This window comes from Engystomops pustulosus, chromosome 10, assembly GCF_040894005.1.
Source record: "Engystomops pustulosus chromosome 10, aEngPut4.maternal, whole genome shotgun sequence".
Classification (NCBI taxonomy): Eukaryota; Metazoa; Chordata; class Amphibia; order Anura; family Leptodactylidae; genus Engystomops; species Engystomops pustulosus.
The window spans coordinates 88,456,116-88,471,803 of NC_092420.1; the positions used below are offsets into that span (position 1 = coordinate 88,456,116).

Consider the following 15,688-nt stretch of genomic DNA (forward strand, 5'->3'; position numbering starts at 1 on the left):
CATCCTATGTCATATAGCCTCTGTTGAGCGCCGGAGCGGGTCTGAGTCCTCCGCTCACCCGCATCTATACTGCCTTTTACATGTTCTGCTCCTATCCTGATGAGCAGGTCAAGAAGCTGTTTGAATTGCCTGCCCTGCCGGATGTGGTCCCTTGAGTTGTTTTTAGACCAGAAGTCTTTAATATGTTGCTCTTGGTGCTGTGGGAGGTGGGATTTGTCCCTTCTTACTTACCTTACAGCTATACTGTCACATACAGACTTTGCTCCTCTCCTGACAAGCAGGTTATGAAGCTATTCTATTGGCTGCAGTGTACAGGTGACTGAGCGTGTGCGTCCACTAATCCTCTACTCATTAGGTGGTCGTGCTATTTATTTGAACACCAGGTGGCGCCCAACTGTGACATTGTGATAATTTAATGAATGTAAATTTAGGATTCCTGCTCACATTAGGTTGTGTTGGAATATGAGTTCTTTGTGGTGGCTGCAAAATGTATCAGTTTTGTCTAAACCTTTCATGTCTGTGACTACACGGATTTGTATTCTATGCTACTATGTAACTGTTCAGTGACCGCTTTCATCCAAGTGATTGAAATCTGCAGTATGCGGCCTTGCCACTGAATAGTTAAAATCCATCATTACTTTATAACCAGCCGTGACCCTTGGTGGCGAGGTCTGACCCTATTCCCTGCCGCAGGGGCTTGTGGGAAGTCTCAGGGAATCTCCTGACCAGCCGGCTCTGGCTGTCATTGTTCATGGAGATGCCCAGTAATGGGAAGAGTCAACTTTAATCACTGGTCGGATGGGAAAGATGGAGCAGTGGACTCGTCCTTTCTATGACCAAATTCTCATCCCACTCAGTGATTCACTAAATGCAGCAGCCTTGATAACAAGCGAGACCCTGTATACAATCTACTCAGCTCCTCCTGCTCTATAACGATGTCCTATCTGCAGGCAGCATGTTATAGAACAGGAGGAGCTGAGTAGATAAGACACTATGTACAATCTGCAGGCAGCATGTTATAGAGCAGAATGAGCTGAGCAGATAAGACACTATGTACAATCTGCAGGCAGCATGTTATAGAGCAGAATGAGCTGAGCAGATAAGACACTATGTACAATCTGCAGGCAGCATGTTATAGAGCAGAATGAGCTGAGCAGATAAGACACTATGTACAATCTGCAGGCAGCATGTTATAGAGCAGAAGGAGCTGTGCAGATTATACGTAGTGTCCTATCTGCTGGCAGCATGTTATAGAGCAGGATGAGCTGAGCAGAGTGTGTATAGTGTCCTATCTGCTTAGCTCCTCCTGCTCTATAACATGCTGCTTGGAGAGAGGACACCATTTATAGTCTTTTCTGCTCCTGTGGACCTTTTAGGGTGTGTACATCAGTCCTTGTGAGATGTAGTGACCACTGCTCGGAGCTTGTATTATCTGTGTTATCCATGAACTTTACATGGAAGCTTCATACTATCCTGACGTTATGGTGTCTGGTCTATAATCGGCTGCTGCAGCCTCACTGGGGATATTACGCGTTCGCCTCTTGCTCAAGCGCCTTGTTGTGAAAGACGGGACTTTCTCAGATGTCAAGGACTGTGGTTTTATCTCACTCCTAGAAGATTTACTGATAATAAGACGCTGCAGGGTAGACGCCGGGGGCTCCTAGACTTGTTAGTCCCCCTCTGCTTCCCTGTGAGTAATCTACATCGTGTAGTAATATCCTCCTCCGGCGTTACTCGTGTTACTCCATCCTCTCCTTGGAGGAATTATGTAGAAATATTACATGTCACCAGTTTTCCAGGACAGGACAAGACCTCGTGGCTCTTCCTCTGACGTTCTTCACGTGGCTCGATGTCATTCTCCATTTTAGAAGAAAAGGTGAGGGGGTAGCGGGCGCCTCATTCACTCTTAGAATCTACCATGAAAATCCATCACAATCAAACCAGGGACCGGGACTGTGGTCATTTTCTTATATTTGTTACCCACAGCCGCCTCCTTTCTAAAAAAAAATCGACTTTATGAGCCAGAAGGGCTCTGGGGGGTGGCTCTAGAGCCCCTTTGTGCTCTAGCTTCACAGGCTACAGGAGCACTTCCACTCAGCAGAGAGCGAAACAGGCAAATTCACTCCGAAAAATTGGCCCTGGACTCATTGGGACACATTTATCAAGAATAGCGCAGTGTGTACTATGTGCAGTTACCTGTGTAGTGTGCAGGGGGCGCCAGATTTATCAAAACTGACGCCTGGTCTTCATGAATCTAGCGCCCCCTGCACTGTTCAGGAAGTGGGCACCATTGGATTTTACAAAATTAAACTAGTTACCCCTAGAAATCCAAAGTTATCCAAAATAATCTAGGAAGAGTCATGTTTTACCTGATGACTCACTTTTGGAGGCTGCAGGAGGAGTGTTATTCAGACGCTGCTATGTTCGGTTCTATAGCACCTAGAAACAAGATGCTGGTGTCATTTTTAAGTTGAGAATCTCATCTTTTAGATCACATGACGCTTGTAATTCTATTATCTCCCTTCAGCCTCTAAAAGTGACCTTTCTCTGCTCATTTAGAGGAGTAGATGAAACGGGTACATTTCTAGAAGGTAACAAGTAGTTTTTAATGTGGTATAATCTGGTGACTGGGTCTAGAGGTTCTTAGTGCCCCCCCATGAGATGTCTTGCGCTGGTATATGTGACTTTGGGGTGCGGCTTCTTCACAATCCCCTTATATAACGCGGAAGGCTGGATATATATGACACGATGTAACAGATGGGGGAAAGTTACTCGGCGTCAGCCATTACCCCAGACTAATCCCTTATAATCCAATCCTCAGTCTCTGCAGCCGCCATTAATAGATCTGATGGGGGGGGGGGGGGAGGGGGGACTGCTCCAAATATGTGATGATCGCCTTCTAGGAATACAGTATGGACAGGGGGTAAGGATATATATGTATACATCAGGGTGCGGGATCTATTCATTCACCATCAGCTGTTCACTCAAGTAAAACTTAATCCTGCAAAATCCGCACATCACAATCCATCACAGCGGGGGCAGGGCAGACGTGGGGGAGGGGGGGGGGATTATACAGAGATCTATCCTGTACACAGCCACCGTCCATACATACACAGATATAGATCCATAAATACATGTCCATACTTACACATACATATCCATCCATACATAGATCTACATCCATACATACACATACTTGCATACATATCCATACATACATACATATAGATCCATACATATATGCATAGATATAGATCCATAAATACATATACATCCATCCATACATACACATACTTGCATACATATCCATACATACATACATATAGATCCATACATACATGCATAGATATAGATCCATAAATACATATACATCCATCCATACATACACATACTTGCATACATATCCATACACACATACTTGCATACATATCCATACATACATACATATAGATCCATAAATACATATACATCCATCCATACATACACATACTTGCATACATATCCATACACACATACTTGCATACATATCCATACATACATACATATAGATCCATACATACATGCATAGATATAGATCCATAAATACATATCCATCCATCCATACATTTACATCGATACATACATACATATATAGATATCCATACATAGCTATACATACATATCCATACATGGATACCGCTGTCCCACCTACTGCCTCCGATCACCTTATTTCTAACCAATCTATTAGTTTAGCTCATTTTGCAGTATCCTGAATTTTTGGACATTGCTCCCCCCCCCATTAGTCACTCTGGTGGTCCTCTTCTAAAAGTGTCATAAGTAACGCATAGCTGGCAGCCAGACTAATATCTCTCGACAATTGTATATGCATGCATGCCCGGCTGAGGATGCATGTCCTCTAGATAGGGATAGGGCAGTAAGCCACGTGCAGTCGTGTCTGGCAACCACATACTTTCCCTACCACCAGGCTGAGGACTGTAAGCAAATGAGCCTCGGGGGCTCCATAGGTGTTAATGAGCCCCTCAGTCCGTCATCCTGGTGGTAGATGCCCATTAAGGAAATCTCCCCAAAAAATCCATTCTGATAAACCAGGGACACTTACTCATAGATCCAGGCACCGCGACTGTGGTAATCTTCTTATATTGATTATTCCGGACCTTGTTCCTTCTAAAATCAGCTTTTAAAATGATGCTGTAGAGAAGGGTTCTCAGGGATGTTACTAGAGCCCCTCTGTGCTGTAGCTTCACAGGCCATAACAGTGTTTCCCCCTCCCACTGATTCCTCAGCACTTCCCCTTCTCTCTGCCTGATGTAATCCCACACAGTAAGAGGAGGAAGTGCTCCAGCACAGTGTACCAGCCTGTGAAGCTACAGCATGGAAGAGTTCTGGTAACACCTCCAGGAGCTCTTTTGACTCATTAGCTTGATTTTAGGAGGCCACAGTCACGATACCTAGATCTATGAGTAAGTGTCCTGGGTTTAGCCTCTGGATTCTGGTAGTGGATTTCCCTTAAACCTCGAGGATTAGGTGTTAAAATCCATAATTGCCATTGGAAGGTGCAGCTTATGCTGGGGCCTTAATAGGGGTTATCCAATCCAAATTTAGAGACGCTTAATTGTCATTAAGTGTCTCTAAATTTGGATTGGACAACCCCTTTAAGGCCCCAGAGTCAACTGCACCTTCCAATGGCAATTATGGATTTGGATACAGTAAGTGAAAGCAACTTACCTAACCTACCTCCCGGTTGGGTTTCGGATGTTGGTGCACGGTTGAGGTAGGAAGAGTAAGGTAGGTAGAGGGATGATGCAAGCCTTTACTTAAAATCTCCATTTATTGTGACCGAAGAATAGAAAAATACAGAGCGATCTCTCATTACCAAACTTCACATCCAATAGAAATGTGATTAAAAAAAAAAAAAGTTGTAAATGTTTTTGGGATATTTTTGGCAACAGTTTTCCCAAATCCATGGAAGCAAAAGGATGGATTCGGAACAAGAGTGACTCTCCCCCCCTACAATGCCTCCGCCATGAGACCCCCATAGAACCCAAGGACTGGACATGTCTGCAGGACCCCAATGCTGGGGTTAGGAGATGACTCAGGGGGCAAGTTCATGGGGGCGGCAGGAATCTGTGACCTGCAATGCAGACTTTTAGGGATGGGGAAAGCATGCAGAAATATACAGAACATTAGGTGTAAGAAATGAATGGTGGTTCTCCTGGTGTGATGGGGGTGCAGGAAGGTAATCTACAAAATCTAAAACCATCATGATTAACCATGGACATTACTAATAGATCCAGGCACCAGGACTGTGGTATCTGCTTATATCTGTTATCCATGACCTCTTTCCTTCTAACATCAACTTTTAAAATTATGTTAATGAGCATCAAGGGCTTTGGGGCACATTACCAGAGCCCCTCCAAAAATCTGCAGCACAGATCCCTTGATGCTCATTAACATAATTTTAAAAGTTGATGTTAGAAGGAAGGAGGCCATGGATAACAGATATAAGAAGATACCACAGTCCCGATGCCTGGATCTATGAGTTATGACACTGTCTCTGTGTCTCCAATCAGATACGTTTATACTTCTGTGTCATAGACATGGAGGGGGAAACACACACCAGATCTTTATGGAAAATCAGGCACCAAAATGGGGCAATATTTACCCTGCGCAGGGACCACCTTCCACTAAGAAACTCATAAACGTGGCACTTTTGGTGCCATAAAACTACAACTCCCAGCTTGGCTGTTTACAGAACTCCCATAGAAGTGAATGGAGAATGTTGGGAGTTGTAGTATGGAGTTCTAAAGGTTACAGACCCCTGTTATTATCTATAGGACATATTCGCTGTCTCTTATAAACTGATATATTTGGGAGCACAACCTGACGGGGGCACGTGACATGGCAGCTACACCCCATGTTGACGACTTGACTGGCACATAACGCGCCTGTATATCACTAATAATATGTATCGGATCTGAGAGGCCGAGGATAAGTAATGTCCCAACAGTCCGACTTTTGCTACAAAAATCCAAAAGTATTCAAACTGCTCCGGCCATAACAAAGAACTGACCATGTGAACAGAGCCAGAGTTCTGCCCAGCAGGGGGCGAGTCACCGCCATCTAGTGGCAGAACTGCAAAAATGCACCCAGTCTCTGAATAATATTGTGTAGCATTTGGTGGACAGATCTCATTGTTACAAAGAAATTCCAACATACAAACAATTTGCAAATGCGGAAACCTTCTAAATAAATTCTCCGGACCCTGATTGATGATCAGGCGCTCACATTCTTTCGCCAAATCATGAATTTTTAAATAAAACATAAGATCAAAAACAGAAGAGAAGCGGCCGAGTGTCAGCCCCCGGGCCACGCCGCGCTGTGTAGAAATCACCTTTGGACACGTCATGTAGACTCCACCGCTGTCCTGTCACTTCATCCCATCTCTGTGGGAAACAGAAGTCCTTAAAAAAATAAATACTAGAAAGACAATTCCTCGCGGGACATTCGTCAGCAGCCGTTGGGGACAGATTTGGCTTGTAGTAAAGCGTCCTGAATTCTGAAATGCGTCCGGGACTCCATGGAATAATTCTTGTAATTTTGTCTGGTGGAAGAAAATTCTAATTTAAAATTTTTTTTTTGCTGTTTATAAAAACTAAATACATTTTTTAAAGGAATCTTCTAGTAGATTTGACAAAGTGCAAAAACATAGCTGGTGTTAGGGCATATTCCTGGGGATCTGCGTCATCATATATGTAATCCGTGTGTGTTTGTTAGTAGCAGCAGGACTGTGAATAAATGGATTCCAGGATTGTAGCTTTGTGCGTCCTCACACTGCTGTGCTTCTAGTCCTCTACTCTGAGTGAATGCTGTAGGATTCAAGCCAAAGTTTACCTCCAGGATTGTAGCTTTGTGCGTCCTCACACTGCTGTGCTTCTAGTCCTCTACTCTGAGTGACTGCTGTAGGATTCAAGCAGGACAGCGGGAAGAGGCAGTGGAGCGGTTCAATGCAGAGAGCTAAGAGCACAGCAGTGTCAGGACACCCCAAAGTGGAGAAGCTACAATCCTGGAATATAAATGCATCAATTCACAGTCCTGCTGCTACTAACAATATATCTCCAGGGCCAATAAGTTAAAACTGTCAGCAATTTTGAATAGTAAAAACTGCTGACAGGTTTTTTTTAAAAATGAAACACATTTATTCCCTATCCAAAGGGTAATCAAGCGATGTCCGACTGCCTCCACCCCTGTAATTAGCAGAATGGGGAACTGCATCACCCCTTTAACTGTGCTAAAAGGACAAGGATTTACAGGATCCCACAGAAATCGGTGGTGCGCATCTCTCCTGTGTAGCTGATCATAGCGGAGGGGGATCCCAGCAGTTACATTTATATGATCACATATTTAAAAATGTTTAATGAGGATAAATGTGTTGAGTAAAGCAATTTAGAAAATAATCTTATCAATACCATACTGTATGTGTCTCCATAGTAACAGACTACAAACACACCAGTGTAGTCTGATCCTACATCTTCCATATCCCTCCCCTATTTCTTACTGATCAAATACAGACAGTCCCCGGGTTACATACAAGATAGGTTCTGTAGGTTTGTTCTTAAGTTGAATTTGTATGCAAGTCAGAACTGTATATTATATCATTGTAATTTTTTTGGTTTCTATGACAATTGGATTTTAAAAATGTTGGGTTGTCATCAGAACCAGGATTAACAATAAATCTTAATTATCTAATTAATCTGTAATAACTGTTATAGCTGATTATTATAGTCTAAGGCCAAAATACAGTAAATTACCAACATCCAGAAGTCCCTTTGTAACTAGGGGTCGTCTGTAAGTCAGGTGTTCTTAAGTAGGAAACCACCTGTACTTATATTTAGCCAGAAACAGAGGACAGGAGGAACTGAACTGCAGGGTCTGACTACACTGGGTTTCCTTGTAGTCTGTAACTATGGAAACACATAGGTCATCACAGGAGCTGTGGACACGAAACAAGGAAACTTATCATCACGACCCCTAAAGAAAAGTTGCAAAGGATATTTCTCCTCTTATATCATTGGATCAGTCGGTGGGATTATTTATAGCTTAGAAGGAATCGGAATCAGATAACATTTAAGAGCAATTTTCCGATCAAGTTCTGTATTGTGCAGGGAAACCTTGACTGTCATTGTGCTGCGCACTGCTGCCTGCTGCTAGGATTGGGCAGAGCGGAGGACTAATAACATCTCCGCACTTGTTATTCCCATCAGAGGCGCAGAGAGAGGAGACATAATGAAGGGCTATTAGTTACTGCTGCAGGTTACTGCACATAGTGACCTTCATCAGGACCACATCAGGTGATGGTCTCCACAACAAGACTCTTCACTTCTATCCTGTGTCCTAGACCATCCCATCCTTTTATAGGGATTTTTTGCTTTCGGTTTGCTCCCACTATGAGGCTTTTTATAGTGTTTGTTACTTTTGGATATGTCATTAGACTTCTCCCGCTGCAGCAAAGAATAGAATACATGTTTCCTTACTTTGCATTTTCAAGTAACTTTATGGCTTCTTCCCTCTTGTCTATCTGGAGGTAGAGTAGAGCCAGCTCCAGCAGCGCATTGGGTACCAGGTATTCATCATATTTTATCTTCTTTTCACTGTGAAGCGAACGGATCCATTATAATAGGGTGAAAAGGTTAAATATATAGATGTACATTAATACTATTGCAATTTTTTTTTTCCTTAAAAAGTGTATAAAAACTAATTTTGTAAGAATTCGGAGTTATACACTTGGTAAATTGATCATCGGTAAGTGTGACCACCTCTATAAATGCAGAAGTTTGGTCTAAAGCATTTAAGCATTCTTGCTGCCCGTCCTGCAGATCAGACACTATGGGCAACATTAATCATAGCGTATCTTGGTCCCCCCCTGACCCCGGCACTCTCCGGATCTATCAGGAGGCTCCAACGGGTAGCAGTGAAATGCAGAAATACGTTGCTCAGCCAGGGAACTACTACTCCAGGTCTGTGCCTGAACAGGTGCTATAGGCAGTGCGCAGGTGTGGGGCGGGGACACCCTGCGCTGACCCACTGCATGACCCGGCATCTCCCCCTACCAGCCCAAATAGTGTAGAGGTTGGAGAAGTCACAATCCATGAGCCGGCTTTTAGGAGTACAAGCTGTGATAACTGTAGCCCTATGTTCAATATGGCACAGTTAAAGGAAATCCACCATGATAAACCAGGGACATTACTCATAGATCCGGACCCCGGGACTGTGGTAATCTTCTTATATCTGTAATCCATGGTCTCCTTCCTTCTAAAATCAACTTTTATAATTATGTAAATGAGCCTGAGGGACTTTGGAGGTGTTACCAGAACCCTTCTGTGCTGTTCCTTCACACTGTCTCCCCCTCTGCCCCACTCAGCACCCTCCCACTTTTCCCTCTGCCTGCTGAAAACTCACACAGTGGAAGGAAGAAATGCTCCTGCACAGTGTAACAGCCTGTGAAGCAACAGCACCTGGTACAGGTTGAGTACTATCCTTCCTCGTTACTCACTTTGTAGAGATGTATTTGAAGCACTCCTCAGCCTCGCCAATCCTGTCCAGATACTTGAAGCAAAGGCCTTTCAGCAGCTTCACCAGACATTGATCGTCCACCAGAACATCAGTCTCTGGCGAGGAGAACAAAACCCATTATTTCCATTATGTTTCTGGATGAGACGCTCAATAATGCAACGTTCCTTAGTCAATACTGATGGTTCTATGAACAATGCACTCAAAAACCTATTAGAAAATCATCTGAGGCTTCTACCAGACTTCTCCTTGTTACAATCCAGGATTCCGGGAACATATTTGTGTTATAGGTCTCAGACTTATCTGGAATAAAGATGCAGGTCCAACCTGATCCAACAGAAGGCAAACACCCCCATAAGGCTGATGGCATCTGACCCCAATTACAACAGTCAGACTTGTTCCAAAACTCTTACAAAACTTACACCCCGACCCTCCTGAGGTTGGACGTTGTATGAGCCATCAGGTCATCATGTGGCAGCGAGGTCCGTAGTGTCCCTGCTCTTACAGTAAAGAATCCTATCTATGATGATGGTGAAGCTGTGGAGGATGCCCACTAGTCATTACATGGCATTACACCCCAAACATGAGTGCTCCCCACGGGCCGCTTTAAGAGCAAAGTGGTGGGGGCCCAGGGGTGCACGCCCCGGGCACCCCCTTATAATCCAGCCCTGCGCCTGATATTATATGACTTGCTACCTGTAGCTCCTTCCCGTCGTTCCTCCAGATGCTCCTCCGCTTTGTTTAACGTGTCTAACATCTCCTCTGTGAGCTGCTTCTGCTTCCCGATAACGGCATAGCCATTCCAGATGTACATCATCTCCTGCAAGAGGGAAGCAAATAATAGTCGCACGTCTCGCCCCAAATCCAAGTGCTTGGGTCTGAAGTAGAAAACCCCCAAACAAATCTACCATCAAAATCCATCATGATAAACCAGGGACATTACTCATAGATCCAGGCGCCGTGACTGTGGGAATCTCCTTATATTTGTAATCCATGGCCCCCTTTCTTCTAAAGTCAACTTTTATAATTATGCTAATAAACCAGAAAACATCTGGGGGTGTTACCATTGCCTCTCCATGCTGCAGCTTCACAGGCTGTTAAATTGTCTCTGTGCCCCTGCACAGTGTAACAGCCTGTTAAGCTACAGGATAACACCCACCACAGCTGGAGATGAGCGGACCCAGACAAATTGGCAGCTGAATAATTTGGAACATTGACGCCCTAAACAACTAGCCAGGACTAGTTGTTAGGGATACCAATTTGTCCAGGTTCCCTCCAAACACAAAAGTTAAGTCCACTCATCTCTGCCAAAATCCGATTAGAATATTTGATGGCTGATTAGAATAATTATGAAAGTTGATTTACAGTGTAACAGCCTGTGAATCTTCAGCTTGAATGGGCATTGGTTTGGTAACACCCCCAAGAGCCCTACAGGCTCATTAGCCATAATTTTAGAAGGAAGGAGGCTGTGGATAACACATATAAGAAGATACCACAGTCCCGGTGCCTGGATCTATGAGTAATGTCCCTGGTTTATCATGATGGATTTTCAAGGTAGTTTTCCTTAAAGGAAACCTACCACTTGTAGTGGCAGGTTTCCGATGGCAATACCGGGCACCAGCTCAGGGTGAGCTGGTGCCGGAGCTTAATTTAGTTAGTGTTTTAAACCGCGGTATCGCGGTTTAAAACACTTTTTAAACTTTATAGCCGGCGCAGGGAGGTACGCGCTCGGCGCTTACCGTGCACGCGGCTCTCATTCACTTCCTATGTAACCGCGCGCATGGTAAGCGCCGAGCGCGTACCTGCCTGCGCCGGCTATAAAGTTTAAAAAGTGTTTTAAACCGCAATACAGCGGTTTAAAACACTAACAAAAATAAGCTCCCGGTATTGCCATCGGAAACCTGCCACTACAAGTGGTAGGTTTCCTTTAAAAAGTGTTGTGCCAGAGAAAAACCCTGCTGTTACATTTCTTAAGATTCTTCCAATTGCAACCCTGAGGTTCCTAGGGATTCTGTTCCCTACCGCTTGTTGTAGATGTGATCTCTGAACCAATCACCGGACTCATGGCTCCGTTAAGGCCAATGATTAACTAAAAAGGGATCGGAAGCTCCGGGGACCTCAGTAATAGGGCAACATTTGGGGAACTTACCAATAGGGGATATAGGAAAAAAATGTACCCATAACCTGCCCCTTGGCTCCATTTTCATATGTTGGACGACCCCTTTAATATATATAATTAGAATGTATATAATGTAAGTATATATGATCGTACCAGTGGGGGGACAGGTAAAGGCACAGGATTCTGAAATTGATATCTCCGGGATTTTCTTATGGCAAATTTTTCCGTAGGCAGAGATTTTCCAGCTATTTTGACTTTCAGGCTTGGCACCTGCCTGCGGAGAAGCAAATGTTCTGTTACTAATAGGAATCAGACACTGGTGCCGCGCAGAGATCCGAGGCCAGCGGGTCACATGACTTCCCGGCCCTTCCACTAATCCTCAGCTATTTCATCTGCGGTTCCAGCTTTTACGGAAGAAACATTCAATATGCCGAGTCTCTGGCCGTCAGGATGGGAGTGGAGAGCAGGATTTTATGCTCAGCTGTTTGCTGTTCAGAGTCCGGGGATAGGAGGAGACAAAGTTGTTTGTAAATGTCTGTTTAGGGCAGGAATATCACAGACCTGACAGCGATTAGGGCCCTAAAAAACGAAAATTACTTTCTCAATGATGAGATACAGAATCGTATGGAGAGTGGGATGAGAAGTTTACAAAATCAACTTAGAGATCTCCACCTGTGGACGCTTTCTGGGGTTTTGCCCCTCATCAGTACAGAGCAGGATCCAACATGGCCCTTCATCAGCTGGAAAGTATTTCTCCACATAGGGGGTCATTTACTAAGGGCCCGATTCGCGTTTTCCCGACGTGTTATCCGAATATTGTGCCGATTTTCCCTGTATTGCCCCAGGATTTTGGCGCACGTGATCGGATTTTGGCGCATTGGCGCCGGCATGAACGCGGCGGAAATTGGGGGGTGTGGCCGAACGATAACCCGACGGATTCGGAAAAAACGCTGCATTTAAAAAAAAAAAAGTGTCGCGGGACTCGCACTTACCTTCACCAGGAATAGGATCGTGAACTTCAGTGCATTCCGGCGGGCCTCGGGGAACTTCAGCGCAGCAGCGCCACCTGGTGAACGTCGGAGGAACTACCTTAGTGAATCCCGGCCGGACCCGAATCCACCGCAGAGAACGCGCCGCTGGATCGTGAATGGACCGGGTAAGTAAATCTGCTCCATAATGTCATATAATCCTCCTCCTCTGCTGAATCTCAAGTCTCTCACTCCTCCATGCCTGGTAGGGTGATGCCACACGTGGCGTTTTTGGTCCGTTTTTTAAGCATGCATTTTCTGTCCGTTTAAATAAGCGTCCGTTTTTTACCGTTAACAATGCGTTTGGCTGCTTTGAACCTGCTTATCTAAACAGGTTCAAAGAAGCCAAATCCATGGTAAAAGTTAAAAAACTGACACGTTTTTAAAACGCATGCATTTTTAAATGACTGAAAATGTTTTCAGTCCGTTTAAAAACACATGCGTTTTTTAAAACGTGTTCGTTTTCACCATTTACCATGTGTTCGGCTGCTATGAGCCTGTTTATCTTAAAGGGGTTTTCACACGGAGACAAGTTAGGCCCTATCCACAGATCCCTAAAACGAGGAGTTCGACCGACCCCTCGTCGCTCCATAACAGTAATGGAGCAAACGGCAGCGCATGACCATTAATCTCTATGGAGCTGACGGAGATCAGTGAGCGCTGCGCTCGGCAATCTTCGTCAGCTCCACAGAAATTAATGGAGCAGAATGGTCATGCGCGGCCGTCTGCTCCATTACTCTTATGGAGCAACGAGGGGTCGGTCGGACCTCGTTTTCCCGATCTGTGGATAGGGCCTAACTTGTCTCCGTGAAAAAAACCCTTTAAGATAAACAGGTTCAAAGCAGCCAAATGCATGGTAAATGGTAAAAACGTATGCGTTTGGACCCCTCGTTTTCGTGATATGCCGGGTTCTCAGCACTGAGACCCCAACAGATCAACAAGTTAGGGCCTAAATTGCCTTCATGGGAAAACCCCTTTAAGTGATAAACAGGTTCAAGGCGGCCAAACGCATGGACTGAAACGCCACGTGCGAAATCAGCCTTAAAGATATGACTTGATTTTCTAGTGAAGTTTTACAAGAAGGAGCTCATCCTTCTAAGACCTCAGGAGATACATCAAGATGACCCTGAAGAAGAACATCTTGTTCCTTCTTAGACTATGTATATCAATGTGTATATGTGACTCATGTGACTTGTTATACTATGTACATAGTTTATACGGTTGAAAAAAGACACATGTCCATCAGGTTCAACCAAGGAAGGAAGGGATTGGATGAGGAAGAGATTTAGGGGAAACAATTCTATATAACATAACCATCCATGTTATTTAGGTGTAAAAAGGCATCTAGACCCTTCTTGAAGCTCTCTGCTGTCCCTGCTGTGCCCAGCGCCTGAGCTCGGCTATTCCACAGATTCACAGTTCTCATAGTAAAGAATCCCTGTCACCTCTGGTGATTAAACCTTGTTTTCTCCAGGCGGAGACAGCGCCCCCTTGTCTTTTGATTTGATGTAACCTGGAACAAGTTACCACCTTTTTTTTTTGTATGGACCATTCATATATTTACTTGTCTCTTTTCCAGACTAAATAAATCTAAATAATCTTTCCTCATGACTGAGACCCTCTGTACCCCTTATCGTTTTGCAGAAAAATTATCAAATTAATGTAAGCCAATGAAAGCAGTTGTATTACCTAGGGGGGAGGGGGTATTCCCTGCTAAGCTGGATAAATAGTTTTATAGCTCAGTAATAAATGAGAGAATCTTACTGGGACACATTGGGGAGTCTGTGTGATTCTTTATATATATCTGGTTTGGAATAGTTGATCAATACAATCAGAGAGTGAAATCAAAAACATCCCTTCAATGTACTGATGGGGGCAAGAAGAACCAGGAAACAGAAATTTCCTTACTACACACTGTACATGTACACATGATGCATAGATGACACCAGTGGTGAATTGTGATTGCCATGGGCCAGTAGTAGATTATAATACAGGTGGTTTGGGCGGTAGCCCGGGGCCCAAGCCTTCTAAGGGGCCCATGATCACACAAACCACCCACCAAATTTTATACTGAGAAGAACCTTCACCCATGAAATCCTTGTACATCTGTTTCTGCTCTCAATACACATGTACACAAGAGCCATTTCAGGACCTTTGAAGGTCCTCCAAAGGTCCTGAAACTACAGATTGAAAGCAGAAGAAGGAGCACATCCTCTGTCCCCCAAGAAGCTGATTCTAGTACCAGATGTAGGAGGTGATTCCAGGCTTTTAGGGGCTATAATATTCACGGGAGTCTTAGTCTGCGCCTGCCATGGGCTGCATTATAATAGTGGGGCCCCACCAGTCTAATTCTTTTTATGGTTTGACACTTATGGTCTATTGTATATGCAGTAAATGGTGGGATATTTCCATCCTCCCATGACAGATACTAGCCCTCTATATACCCCCAGTGGCTCTCCGGGGGATATACCCACCTCCCCGGACATGACACCCTATGGGGTAAATACACTCTGATCCCCGGATAACATGGACTATGAACAAACCTAAAAAGTTTCACTTCATCCTCCCCAAAAGGCTTAGTGTCGTCTTCTTTGAACATGCTGAGGTACGCGGCTTTCATATAGACGTATGTGGCCTGCGGAGCAGAAAGTAACACGTCATCCAAACACACAGGGCAGGATCAGCGGTACTTACTGTATATATGGACGTAAGTCGTGTAAGAAACCACCAAACATCTTATCATATAAGATATATGATCATGTCATGTAGGGGGAGGTCATGTAGATGGAGGGAGTGCATGAGGAAGGTCATGTAGAGAGGGGGGTCATGTAGAGAGGGGGGTCATGTAGAGAGAGAGGTCATGTAGAGAGGGAGGCCATGTAGAGAAGGGGGTCGTGTAGAGAGGGAGGTCATGGAGAGAGGGAGGTCATGTAGAGAGGGAGGTCATGTAGAGAGGGAGGTCATGTAGAGAGGG

At 44.5% G+C, this 15,688-nt stretch overlaps 1 protein-coding gene across 2 annotated transcripts in view; it reads right to left on the reverse strand.

Annotated features, from left to right (window-relative positions):
• Positions 1 to 5,434: 5,434 nt before the first annotated feature.
• TTC39A (tetratricopeptide repeat domain 39A) overlaps positions 5,435 to 15,688 on the reverse strand; it is a 41,959-nt gene continuing 31,705 nt past the window's right edge. The window contains exons 9-14 of one of the 2 annotated variants that reach the window (XM_072128052.1): positions 15,258 to 15,349; positions 11,840 to 11,960; positions 10,264 to 10,387; positions 9,551 to 9,665; positions 8,532 to 8,648; positions 5,435 to 6,601 (exon numbers count right to left, since the gene is read on the reverse strand). In XM_072128052.1, the coding sequence (XP_071984153.1) occupies positions 6,508 to 6,601; positions 8,532 to 8,648; positions 9,551 to 9,665; positions 10,264 to 10,387; positions 11,840 to 11,960; positions 15,258 to 15,349 (663 nt within the window). In that variant the 3' untranslated portion in view covers positions 5,435 to 6,507. The remainder of the gene's footprint in view (positions 6,602 to 8,531; positions 8,649 to 9,550; positions 9,666 to 10,263; positions 10,388 to 11,839; positions 11,961 to 15,257; positions 15,350 to 15,688) is intronic. The other variant, XM_072128051.1, reaches the window with a different exon arrangement.